General features: G+C 42.8%; 1 protein-coding gene across 1 annotated transcript in view; it reads left to right on the forward strand.

Moving 5' to 3' along the window:
- LOC126158346 (agrin-like) overlaps positions 1–13,059 on the forward strand; it is a 566,092-nt gene that overhangs the window by 385,531 nt on the left and 167,502 nt on the right. Inside the window, exons 7-8 of the mRNA XM_049916436.1 lie at positions 15–109; positions 6,920–7,034. Of these exons, the coding sequence (XP_049772393.1) occupies positions 15–109; positions 6,920–7,034 (210 nt within the window). The remainder of the gene's footprint in view (positions 1–14; positions 110–6,919; positions 7,035–13,059) is intronic.

The following is a 13,059-nucleotide window of genomic DNA, read 5'->3' on the forward strand; positions in this document are numbered from 1 at the left end:
TGCTTTGGTTGCAGACGTGTGCGACGGCTGGGAGTGCAGCCACTACGCCATCTGCGAGAGCGACGGGCGCGGCGGCGCGCACTGCGCATGCGTCGAGGAGTGCGCCGACGTGAGTACCGCAGCTGCACTGTGGGGGCGGCGCCGGCTGAATGAGACAACTTGTCATTGCCTCCACTCTCGAATCAAAGACACACATCCACAGACGCGGGGTACCAGCAGCGACCAGAGTGGTAAACGTGAAACGAGGACAACAAAGGAGAGATCTCAGAGTAATAATGAACGGCTGTGTTTATTAGATCAAATTTCTCTTCTTTTTTCAGTGAACTCCCCCTTCAGTTCAATGCACATTATGCAGTGAGTACATTCCATTACTGAATTGGTCTTGCAAAAGTGTCATCTACGATTGCCACAACCCCTTCACTAGTATCCCAGCTAAAAATTTATTGTAATCATGAGAGTGTACCTAAAAATCAGAGAATGTCCAATTTGGCGAACACAAAGTGTTTTATAACAAATCGTACCTCAAGTTTGTTATACCAAGATACTCCTTTCCACTCAGATGCGCTATATACTGATAGTGTGATCGATTTCTGAATATTACAGCTCTACATCAACATTTACATTCGACAAGCCACCTTAGGGTGTGTGACAAAGGATAGGTTGTGTACCACCTGTTTCAGTCGTGAATGTTGCATAGTTTTTCGTAAGAACTCGAATGTGTTTAATTTTACCATAATGGTGTTTTCACGAAATACACTGACTCCCACTCTCGGAATTTCAGCACCCCGCAACGCAAAATGCTTCTCTTGTAGCATATGCCACTACAGTTAGAAGAGTATTTCCATGATGGTTTTACACCGGCTAAACAAACCTGAAACGAAACGCACTGCTCTTATTTGGTTCTTTATTTCCTCTATCTGTCCTATCTGGTAACGTCACCGAACTGACGAGCAAAACCCAAGTGTTAGTGGAACAAGAGTTTTGCTATTTACTTTCTTCTGAGGTGCACTTCTGGCATCTACCTTTCCTACAGTTAGTTCTATGTGGTAATTCCATCATCAGTTGTCACTTGCTGTGACTGTGCACGTCTGCATCAGTATCGAAGAAATCGGGATTGATTCAGCGAAAACCGAAGCAGGTGCAATGTACCCGCAAAACAGTAATCGAAAAATATGTCAGCGGAAATCTGATACGAAGTCTACTTCATACAGTGTAATACGGAAACCTCTCCGGCAAAATAATCTCGCTTAATTCAACAATTGTATGAAGTTAGGAAGGAAAACATAGGTTCAAAGAAGGTAGCTGCGAAGAAACCATGGGTAACAGAAGAAATACTTCAGTTATTGATGAAAGGAGGAAGTACAAACATGTTCCGGCAAAATCAGGAATACAGAAATACAAGTCGCTGAGGAATGAAATAAATAAGAAGTGCAGGGAAGCTAAGACGAAATGGCTGCAGGAAAAATGAGAAGACATCGAAAAAGATATGATTGTCGGAAGGACAGACTCAGCATACAGGAAAGTCAAAACAACCTTTGGTGACATTAAAAGCAACGGTGGTAACATTAAGAGTGCAACGGGAATTGCACTGTTAAATGCAGAGGAGAGAGCAGATAGGTGGAAAGAATACATTGAAAGCCTCTATGAGGGTGAAGATTTGTCTGATGTGATAGAAGAAGAAACAGGAGTCGATTTAGAAGAGATAGGGGATCCAGTATTAGAATCGGAATTTAAAATAGCTTTGGAGGACTTACGGTCAAATAAGGCAGAAGGGATAGATAACATTCCATCAGAATTTCTAACATCATTGGGGGAAGTGGCAACAAAACGACTATTCACGTTGGTGCGTAGAATATATGAGTCTGGCGATATACCATCTGACTTTCGGAAAAGCATCATCCACACAATTCCGAAGACGGCAAGAGCTGACAAGTGCGAGAATTATCGCACAATCAGCTTAACAGCTCATGCATCGAAGCTGCTTACAAGAATAATATACAGAAGAATGGAAAAGAAAATTGAGAATGCGCTAGGTGACAATCAGTTTGGCTTTAGGAAAAGTAAAGGGACGAGAGAGGCAATTCTGACGTTACGGATAATAATGGAAGCAAGGCTAAAGAAAAATCAAGACACTTTCATAGGATTTGTCGACCTGGAAAAAGCGTTCGACAATATAAAATGGTGCAAGCTGTTCGAGATTCTGAAAAAAGTAGGGGTAAGCTGTAGGGAGAGACGGGTCATATACAATGTGTACAACAACCAAGAGGGAATAATAAGAGTGGACGATCAAGAACGAAGTGCTCGTATTAAGAAGGGTGTAAGACAAGGCTGTAGCCTTTCGCCCCTACTCTTCAATCTGTACATCGACGAAGCAATGATGGAAATAAAGGAAAGGTTCAGGAATGGAATTAAAATACAAGGTGAAAGGATATCAATGATACGATTCGCTGATGACATTGCTATCCTGAGTGAAAGTGAAGAATAATTAAATGATCTGCTGAACGGAATGAACAGTCTAATGAGTACACAGTATGGTTTGAGAGTAAATCGGAGAAAGACGAAGGTAATGAGAAGTAGTAGAAATGAGAACAGCGAGAAACTTAACATCAGGATTGATGGTCATGAAGTCAATGAAGTTAAGGAATTGTGCTACCTAGGCAGTAAAATAACCAATGACGGACGGAGCAAGGACATCAAAAGCAGACTCGCTATGGCAAAGAAGGCATTTCTGGCCAAGAGAAGTCTACTAATATGAAATACCGGCCTTAATTTGAGGAAGAAATTTCTGAGGATGTACGTCTGGAGTACAGCATTGTATGGTAGTGAAACATGGACTGTGGGAAAACCGGAATAGAAGAGAATCGAAGCATTTGAGATGTGGTGCTATAGACGAATGTTGAAAATTAGGTGGACTGATAAGGTAAGGAATGAGGAGGATCTACGCAGAATCGGAGAGGAAAGGAATATATGGAAAACACTGATAAGGAGAAGGGACGGGATGATAGGACATCTGCTAAGACATGAGGGAATGACTTCCATGGTACTAGAGGGAGCTGTAGAGGGCAAAAACTGTAGAGGAAGACAGAGATTGGAATACGTCAAGCAAATAATTGAGGACGTAGGTTGCAAGTGCTACTCTGAGATGAAGAGGTTAGCACAGGAAAGGAATTCGTGGCGGGCCGCATCAAACCAGTCAGTAGACTGATGACCATAAAAAAAAATTCAACAACCCTCTCCCACTATAATTAAACTATCTGCCGGTACCGATTTCGCTGACGGAATGGCGATTTATTTGACATCGATGTCGACGTGCACTGTGCCAACTGGTGTCCTCTAAGCAATGTTCTGAAGCCGATCGTATTTTAAGTTAAATGTCTCGAATAAAGCGCAGCTGGGTAGAAAGGCACTTAGAGTGTCAATTGCCGATGGTGATAGTGTAGTTCTTCATTTAGCCTATTGTCAAACTGCCGTTGTGAGTAAGATGTCATGATGATGAAAAGTGGCATTTTATATCATACAGTGCAGCCATCTTCTATTTTATCATGGAATTTGTGAAAAGACTTACGTATTGTTCGCCAATTATCGTTTTACTATTTGCAAAGTATGTAATAAGAGGAATTCCTTTTGCGTATCCGAAATTTTTGATGATTACCTTTCCGATGGAGATGAAATCGACTTTCCCTTTTTTTGCGTTACTAGCCCGACTTCTGCTTACAACTTACATTATTGTTTCGCTTATGGTTTGTAGTGGTGAACACGCTATTCATCCAGAGCAACGATCCACAAACACAGATTGTGTGAATTCAAAATTTTTCGTTCGTTATGGTGAGAAACTGGGTTGACACCAGATGCGAAGCTGATGTTGTGTTTCTACGTTTACTCAAAAACTTCAATAGATTTCGATTGATGCACAAAATTATTGCCTTCAGGATATCAGATCATGTAGGTGATTATATTAAAGATTTCTTGTCATACAAAATTCCACATCCCATTTTCAATTGATTTACATCATCGGAAGCAAAATCAGAGACGTCGTATAATGATAAAGAGTTGAGAAACAGGGAAGAAAGAAAGATCAGGAGTCAGTGCCGCCTCAACAACGTATCATCAGAGACAGAGCACAGACTTTGGAAGGAGAGGGAAATCGGCCATGCCCTTTTCCAACACAGCAATTCTCCATTCTCATGAACCGATTTAGACATCGAAAAATATAAATCTGCATGGTCGGATAGACGTTTGAACTATGATCCTGAATCCGAGTCCAATGTTTCAACCAACGGGCCTACGCCATGTGCGATGTATAACAGTTCCTAGACACTATAATATAAAAAGAATGATTAATGCTTCACGGAAGAATTGGCACTTGATCCTCAACATAGACAAGTACAATGCAAGTTACACAGCCAGACGTGGACACCCGATCCACCGTGCGTTCACCACAATCTGTCACAGTATTGATGTATTTGAAACATCCCCATAGAAAAATTTATGAATGACTGTGCTGATAAACCTCTTACATTATTTGATTTTCAAACAGCTGAGCAGAACTGATCGTACTCAGACATTTTTCTTTTTACTTATTCTGATCAACACTAAACTGGCACACAATATTTTTAACGCAACGCAATCTGACTTTCAATAATCCCTACAAAAGAATAGTCCTGACTAACAATAACCTTTACCTTTCATGAATCACTTACCTCACAAAAATCTTCGTTACTCGAACTACTGCAATACAGAAAGCGCCAATACCGCCAGCTAAATAAAAAACTCTAACTACGGAAGGCACTAACTACTGATAGGCATACTTAGCAAATGAAAGATTTTGATAGAGAACAAACAATGTATTTACCTTAATAGCGTTCAAAAGTCATTATATATATATATATATATATATATATATATATATATATATATATATATATATATATATATATATATATATATCAGTTCATGATATACAGTATTACAAATTTACTCTTTCTGATGGGCACACGTCCAGATCGTCCGCTCTCAAAACTCCTCCATTTCTCTCCCCGCATCCACCACTGTTGGCGACTCACCTCCAACTGCGAAACGCTACGCGCTGTTCACATCCAGCTGCCCAACGCTACAATAGCGACAATTCCAACAATGCCAACCAGCCACAGACTTCACACAGCGCAGTCAGTGATTTTCATACAGAGCGCTACGTGGAGTTACCAATATAAAAACCTAAACAGCCTACTTACATATTCTGTGGAATTGATCCGAAACAATTTAAAGTGCAATGACTGGGTGCATCTGCTAACACTTTTAAGGACGTCAAATTGGCGTTCATCGGAAGACGCTAGGAAGTGTAAATTTATACGCTAAGGAAGACGCTGATGTGTGCTGATTTCTTGGATTTTTTTTTTCTCGGCGTGGGTCCGTCACGAAGTTAAATTAATAGCAGAGAGAGGGAAAGAGAGAATAAAAGACTACTGCGTTATTCGTCGCTGGTTTGTTTGGTAGGCACTAGAAGCCGTTGAAAAATTCAACAATCTTCATCGGGTGACACTACAATAAAAACTCTGTTTATCACGGAAAGGCTTAATGCCGAAATTTCGAGAGGGTAGTTCCAAGAATATAGTATGAAGGCTTTCACGACCGGATGACATATCTTCTGGTAAACCTTCCGGGATGTAAGGTCGTGGTCCATGAAACTCTTCAGCTCCTCTGAAGATGTCCAGCGCAGCTCTGGACGAAACGTTAGGAGCTGAAGAGTTTCATGGACCACGACCTTATATCCCGGAAGGTTTACCAGAAGATAGTTCCAAGAATAGTCAAGAAAACATCTTTCATAATGAACTGAACGATAAACATACAGAAATCCAGGGTTTCACGGTGGCTTACCTAAAGATGTTCTTCATGCCAACCATCTACTAATGGAGTAGTGAAGAGCATAAAATACGAGGGTTATTCGGAAAGTAGGGAACGATCGGTGAAAATCTGATGAAGCTTTGCACAGATGCGTTGGGCACTGTGTGTAGTACGCCCGTCGATCGCATCATGTCGCTCTTTTCAGTTCTGGGCTCACAGTGAGAACGTGAAGATGGCTAGAAATTAGCGTCTTCCGCCAAGTATGAAGGACTGGCGAAAGATTTCGCCTGAAGCTATGCAATCCACATACCATAACTGTCATGCGGTTCGTTCTACACGACAATTCTCGGCATCACTCTGCAGGGGCAATAAAGATGCTCCTCTACATCTACATGGATACGCTGCAAATCACATTTAAGTGCCTGGCAGAGGGTTCATCGAATTCCTGCAGCGTTTTCGATGGGAAGTGTTTGATCACCCACAATATAGCTGGTAATTGGCTGCCTCTGAGGTTCATCTCTGCTCAAATGAACCGCTGGCTATGAAGACAATATTTTCACACAACGAGCTGCAGTCCAGAGTAGAAAATTGTCTAAAAGCACTGGCGGCTGTGTTCTATAACGAGGGACTTGAAAAGTTGGTACAACGATACGACAGATGTCTAAGTCTGAGCGGCGACTGTGTAGAGAAGTAGCTGGAAGGTGTAGCTAACCTTTGCAAATAAAACTTTTTTGGTTTTCACTGTGTTTTCCATTTCCCGGCCTACCGTTCCTTACTTTCCGAATAGCCCTCGTAACACTTTTACACTATGCACCTCCCGCCACACACTGAACGATGGTTTTTGTACTACAAATGTGCTCATAGGCGTGGACGAGCAAGTATATCGATAATCTCTCTGACAGTGATGCTCCAGGTAAAACAAAACGAGAGCAGGAAACGCAGTCTATGGCTAGCACTATATTAAGGTAAGCACTCCCAGTACAGAGCCACTATAAGTACGGAATTAGTATGCGCAGCACGTTCTTCCCGGATAATGTGTTTTTGTAGACGAGACTTGTGATTTTGAAACGTGTTTCAGACGGAGAGTCCAGTGTGCGGCTCGGATGGCGTCACCTACAAGAACATCTGTGAGTTGCAGAAGTACTCATGCCTGGAAGAGACGGCAATCTCCATTGTGAAGGAACAGCCTTGTGGTAAGTGTCACTGTCTATAAACAACAAAGAATCAGTATCTCAGTATTTATTCTCTCATTTTACTTGGCGTCGCGTGATCAGAAATACTGAAGAGCGCACTCGTATGTGTTAAAGCTTGAATGGTACAGGGTGTTTAAAAAATGACCGGTATATTTGAAACGGCAATAAAAACTAAACGAGCAGCGATAGAAATACACCGTTTGTTGCAATATGCTTGGGACAACAGTACATTACAGTAGTTACAATTTTCAACAACAGATGGCGCTGCGGTCTGGGAAACTCTATAGTACGATATTTTCCACATATCCACCATGCGTAGCAATAATATGGCGTAGTGTCTGAATGAAATTACCCGAAACCTTTGACAACGTGTCTGGCGGAATGGCTTCACTTGCAGATGAGATGTACTGCTTCAGATGTTCAATTGTTTCTGGATTCTGGCGGTACACCTGGTCTTTCAAGTGTCCCCACAGAAGGAAGTCACAGGGGTTCATGTCTGGCGAATAGGGAAGCCAATCCACGCCGCCTCCTGTATGTTTCGGATAGCCCAAAGCAATCACACGATCATCGAAATATTCATTCAGGAAATTAAAGACGTCGGCCGTGCGATGTGGCCGGGCACCATCTTGCATAAACCACGAGGTGTTCGCAGTGTCGTCTAAGGCAGTTTGTACCGCCACAAATTCACGAAGAATGTCCAGATAGCGTGATGCAGTGATCGTTTCGGATCTGAAAAATGGGCCAATGATTCCTTTGGAAGAAATGGCGGCCCAGACCAGTACTTTTTGAGGATGCAGGGACGATGGGACTGCAACATGGGGCTTTTCGGTTCCCCATATGCGCCAGTTCTGTTTATTGACGAAGCCGTCCAGGTAAAAATAAGCTTCGTCAGTAAACCAAATGCTGCCCACATGCATATCGCCGTCACCAATCCTGTACACTATATCGTTAGCGAATGTCTCTCGTGCAGCAATGGTAGCGGCGCTGAGGGGTTGCCGCGTTTGAATATTGTATGGATAGAGGTGTAAACTCTGGCGCATGAGACGATACGTGGACGTTGGCATCATTTGGACCGCAGTTGCAACATGGCGAACGGAAACCCGAGGCCGCTGTTGGATCACCTGCTGCACTAGCTGCGCGTTGCCCTCTGTGGTTGCCGTACGCGGTCGCCCTACCTTTCCAGAATGTTCATCCGTCACGTTCCCAGTCCGTTGAAATTTTTCAAACAGACCCTTTATTGTATCGCTTTTGGTCCTTTGGTTACATTAAACCTCCGTTGAAAACTTCGTCTTGTTGCAACAACACTGTGTTATAGGCGGTGGAATTCCAACACCAGAAAAATCCTCTGTTCTAAGGAATAAACCATGTTGTCTACAGCACACTTGCACGTTGTGAACAGCACACGCTTACAGCAGAAAAACGACGTACAGAATGGCGCACCCACAGACTGCGTTGTCTTCTATATCTTTCACATCACTTGCAGCGCCATCTGTTGTTGAAAATTGTAGCTACTGTAATTTCGAAAGTTTGTCCGCCTGAAAATGTACTGTTGTCCCAAGCATATTGCTACAAACGGTGTATTTCTATCGCTGCTCGTTTAGTTTTTATTGCCGTTTCAAATATACCGGTCATTTTTGAAACACCCTGTATACGCTATTTTGTCGAAATTCGACATGTTAAGAAACGTGGCTGTTGTACTTAAAGTTTATAATTTATATAAAAAACAGCTACAAGCCACATGTAAATGTGGCTGGTAGCTGTTTTTTATATAAATTATAAACCTTGAATGGTATAGCCTCAGATTGTACTAGAGCATAGATGAGGGCATTCCATTTTGGCGTCTTCTCGTAACAGATTTACGATCAGGGTTTACTACTCTAATAATTGGCTTATCTAGAGAAGAACTCCCCAACCCAACTTTGAGGGGCAGGCTTAGTCCTCTGTTCCTTGGGTAGCCCAGCCAGTATTGCAGATTTCTGCATAGACCTGACTTCATAGAAGCACAGAAATCCTCCCGCAGGGTATTTTGATAAGGAGGTGTTCCCCAGGACACGCATAAAAATGAAATTTATGTGACCAGTATATTCTGAACTATCACATGCTACTTGTAACCACTTTCTGAGTGATTCGAAGTGAGACGCTCACCTTGTAGTAGAGATATGCGTGTCGCAATTCGCAATTCTATCATTTTCAAAATGCTTCGGAACAATGCTGGAGCGATTCCTTCAAGGAAGATTGCCATCTACTTCCTGCCTCACTCAAGCCAAAAAAATGGTTCAAATGGCTCTGAGCACTATGGGACTTAACTTCTGAGGTCATCAGTCCCCTAGAACTTATAACTACTTAAACCTAACTAACCTAAGGACATCACACACATCCATGCCCGAGGCAGGATTCGAACCTGCGACCGTAGCGGCCGCGCGGTTCCAGACTGTAGCGCCCAGAATCGCTCGGCCACTCCGGCCGGCCACTCAAGCCAGCTAGTGCCATTGAACCAGAGTCTAAGCTTCGCCCTGTCAGTATACTTTCTCGTCTAGCTGCTTCACTTAAGACTATTGAACTAATGTCGATCGGACACCAGAGATACGACTGTTTAATAAATTCACCAATCCTTAGACCTTTTGAATCTATGCATCATACTCTCAGCTAATGGCTCAATTAACTTGTTCCACACTTCTCATCACCCCCTCATCCCGGCTTACCATCTTTAGAATCTTATAATATGCGAAGATAATTAACTTGTTCCACACTTCTCATCACCCCCTCATCCCGGCTTACCATCTTTCGAATCCTATAATATGCGAAGACATGGACGTGGACAACTCCTCACCATTAGTAACATCACTGAGACGCTAGTTTACAGTATTCGTATTACAACCTTCTTAGACTGTTTTCCCGTTATTCTATAAACTTTTATTTCTCGGAAAAGTCTAATACACTGTTACGGTTCTAAGTACATAATCCAGTTCGCTATTAACTTTCATTACGTACTCTAATTTCCAATTCATTCTTACTTCAAGACGAGCAGCCTACGTATAAGCTGTATGTGGCCAGTCTCTCATTTAGAAGTCAAATAGATTTGTCATAGGTAAGTTCCTAAACAGTACAAACTAACATAAACAAACTAAAAACCATTTGGGGCTGAAGACCTACTCGCTACATAATGATCCAAAGATTAATATGCTGTGATGGGTTTCCAATTCTGAGACTCGGAAGTCAAAGTCTGCGGTACGAAACTCCTGGCAGTTTCGTACACGAACCAAGGGCCGTCAACGTACACACCACGAACACTGATCATCGAAAGCTCCTCCCGTTTTTCACGTTTTGCCGAAGGAGTTTACCGTTAATATTTCGTGTCAACAAAATAGAAAGATAAAACTTCTGTCGCCTCTCAAACATATTTCACGGAGAATCTTCCCAGAAACGGACAACAGCAACTACCTCTTCAACATCTTGAATGAGATCTTGATATACAGGATGTTTAAAAATATGTACGGGAGGTAGTATTGGTTGCAACTATAAAAAAGTTCTCGTAAGGATATGTCTGGAAACCAAGACATGTTGACATACGGGCCACTTCCAACTGTCTGTTAGTCGAACTAGACACTATAGGCAGAGCTGCCAAGTGGTTACCACGCATCCTGACACATCTGGCAGCCTTTCTTCCCGTCGAATCACGCACTCTGTCAAAATACACCTGGTTCCATCCGAATTGCGGCACATGTGCTGGTTACGCGCTCCCGTAACTTCTACATACACTGGACTCGCAATCGGGAGGACGATGAATCAAATCCAACACCCTGGCATCCCGATTTAGGTTTTCTGTGATTCCCCTAAATTGCAAGTGCCGGGATGGTTCCTTTCCCACACTTTCGCGGATTTTGCTCTGTCTCTTATGGCCATGCTGTCGACCTGACGTTTAACTCTAATTTTCCTTCCTGTAACGTATGCAAACGTGTTGGGCATACAGAAATACCTTCAAACGTCCTCGTACCCAGAAATCTAATGGAATAAGGTCCGGCGAACGATGCGGCCGTGCAACTGAACCTCCTCGATCACTCCATCGCCTATGAAACGTTGCGGTGAGGTACTGTCGCACAACCCGTGGAACATGCGGTGCAGCCTCGTTGTGCACAAAACGCAGTCGTCTTTGTGCAAGAGTCACATTCTCCAAATAGCGCTGGTAATTCATCGCGCGGAAGTCGGTGATACACAGCACATGTTGAACTGTTTGACAAGCTATACGACACTATGAGTTTATCACCGGTAATTTCCAAGAATGTTTGCCTATTGGAGCCGCGGGCTCCAAACGATAGATACCGAACGTGCGATTCTAAATAGATCACGCGACTGTGATGGCGGGCGTTGTGAGATGCTAGGAAAACCCAAACTATTTATGACGGTAGTGCGTGAGATGTCTCGAATTGTAGACGTTTCTTCGGCCGATTGCCTCACATGGAAGAATCTAATTCCATGCTTTTGCAATGTAGAGAACAGTTTGAATTTTTGTCGGAAATGTGACACTCTACCCGCATTTTTGCGTGACATTGACGGAGTCTACCCAGGTTACGACAAAAAGGGAACGCGTTCCGTAGCATAAACATCAAATCGACTTTCTCGTGACGACAACGTCGACCGCGAGTGAGATAAGTCGTTTCCTTTGTAATTACAACTATTTCAGTAAAGCTCTTCTTTTGTCATTGCTGTAGTGACCACGATAAACATTCTCATAACGCCCCCCGCCACAGTCGCGTGATCGATTTAGAATCGCACGTTCGATATTTATCGTTTGGAGCACGCGGCTTCGATAGGCAAACATTCTTGGAAATTACCCTGTCACCGACCATTTCTGCTCATACATCGTTTACTGAAACGATCCTAAGGTCTTACCTCTGTGACTGCTCGAGGATTTGCATCTGCCCACACTTGCGTGTTATGGTAATTTACTATGTCATCTCTCGTGAATCCTGCCCACAACACCAAATACTACACGTTACCGGTCAAAAGTAAAACGTCCCAATCTCAACAATTATTGGTTCCCAATACTGCCTCCTACAGACAGGACCGTTGTTAGGTGCTTTGCTGGCATAGGCAAAAATTGAAAAAATTACCCTCCCTCTTTTTTTATAACCATCGCTCTCCCCGACACCTCCCCTCCTCAACCACCACCAAAAGCCTACGGGACAACAACGCAAATCTCCTTCCACAGACAGACAGCAACTCATTTCTATGTAATGGGTATCATGAACTGCACCTACTTTTTCTCCTTTTAGGTATGTTGAAAGAGAATTACAAAACCTAGCTTGTGAATACGTGATCGATTATACTCAGGAAAAAATAGTAAACTAAAGACATCAACAGAACCACTCAATACCACTGACGCCTGACAAATGATTTGCAGAGATAAAAAAAAAGAGGAACTGAGGAAGTTATGGAATCAAGTCGAAACACGATCGCAGGCCGGCGCACATGCGCTGCTCCAGTGCTCGATAGAGATGAATCAAGGTCATGTTTGTTTCCATTTTGTACTCAGTAGGGGCTGCTTTAGTTGTGAGGTAGGTAGAGGCAATGTGTTTTCTTTCATCAAAGTAAAGTCTTAATAAGTAACTATTCCGTGTGCTTTTGAAAACGATTCGATCTTTTAACGCTTCTTTTTTCATTTTTTGCTCCTCATTTGCTCAATTTTTTCGCCGTTTGATTTGAAATTAACTTTTTCCGCCATCTTCTGCCTGCAGATTTTTGCCGCCTTGTCTTGCCTAGTGGTAGAAACGACTCTGCCTATAGGAATATGCGACACTTTCTTTTAAACAACTTGTATACAAAATGATTCACAATTTCTATTACAGGTTTCTATGGATTGCAAGCGGACTTAGTAGATGAAGTTTTGCTGAGGAACCCAAATCCAGAAATGTACCGTTTAGCTGTAAAGTAAGTTTGAGGATCGTATAACTTTTAAAAGTCCCGTTTCACGGTACCCACACAGCTGAGACAATGCAGCTGTGCACGGGACGACCCTGCTGTTCGT

Source organism: Schistocerca cancellata, chromosome 2, assembly GCF_023864275.1.
Source record: "Schistocerca cancellata isolate TAMUIC-IGC-003103 chromosome 2, iqSchCanc2.1, whole genome shotgun sequence".
Taxonomy (NCBI): domain Eukaryota; kingdom Metazoa; phylum Arthropoda; class Insecta; order Orthoptera; family Acrididae; genus Schistocerca; species Schistocerca cancellata.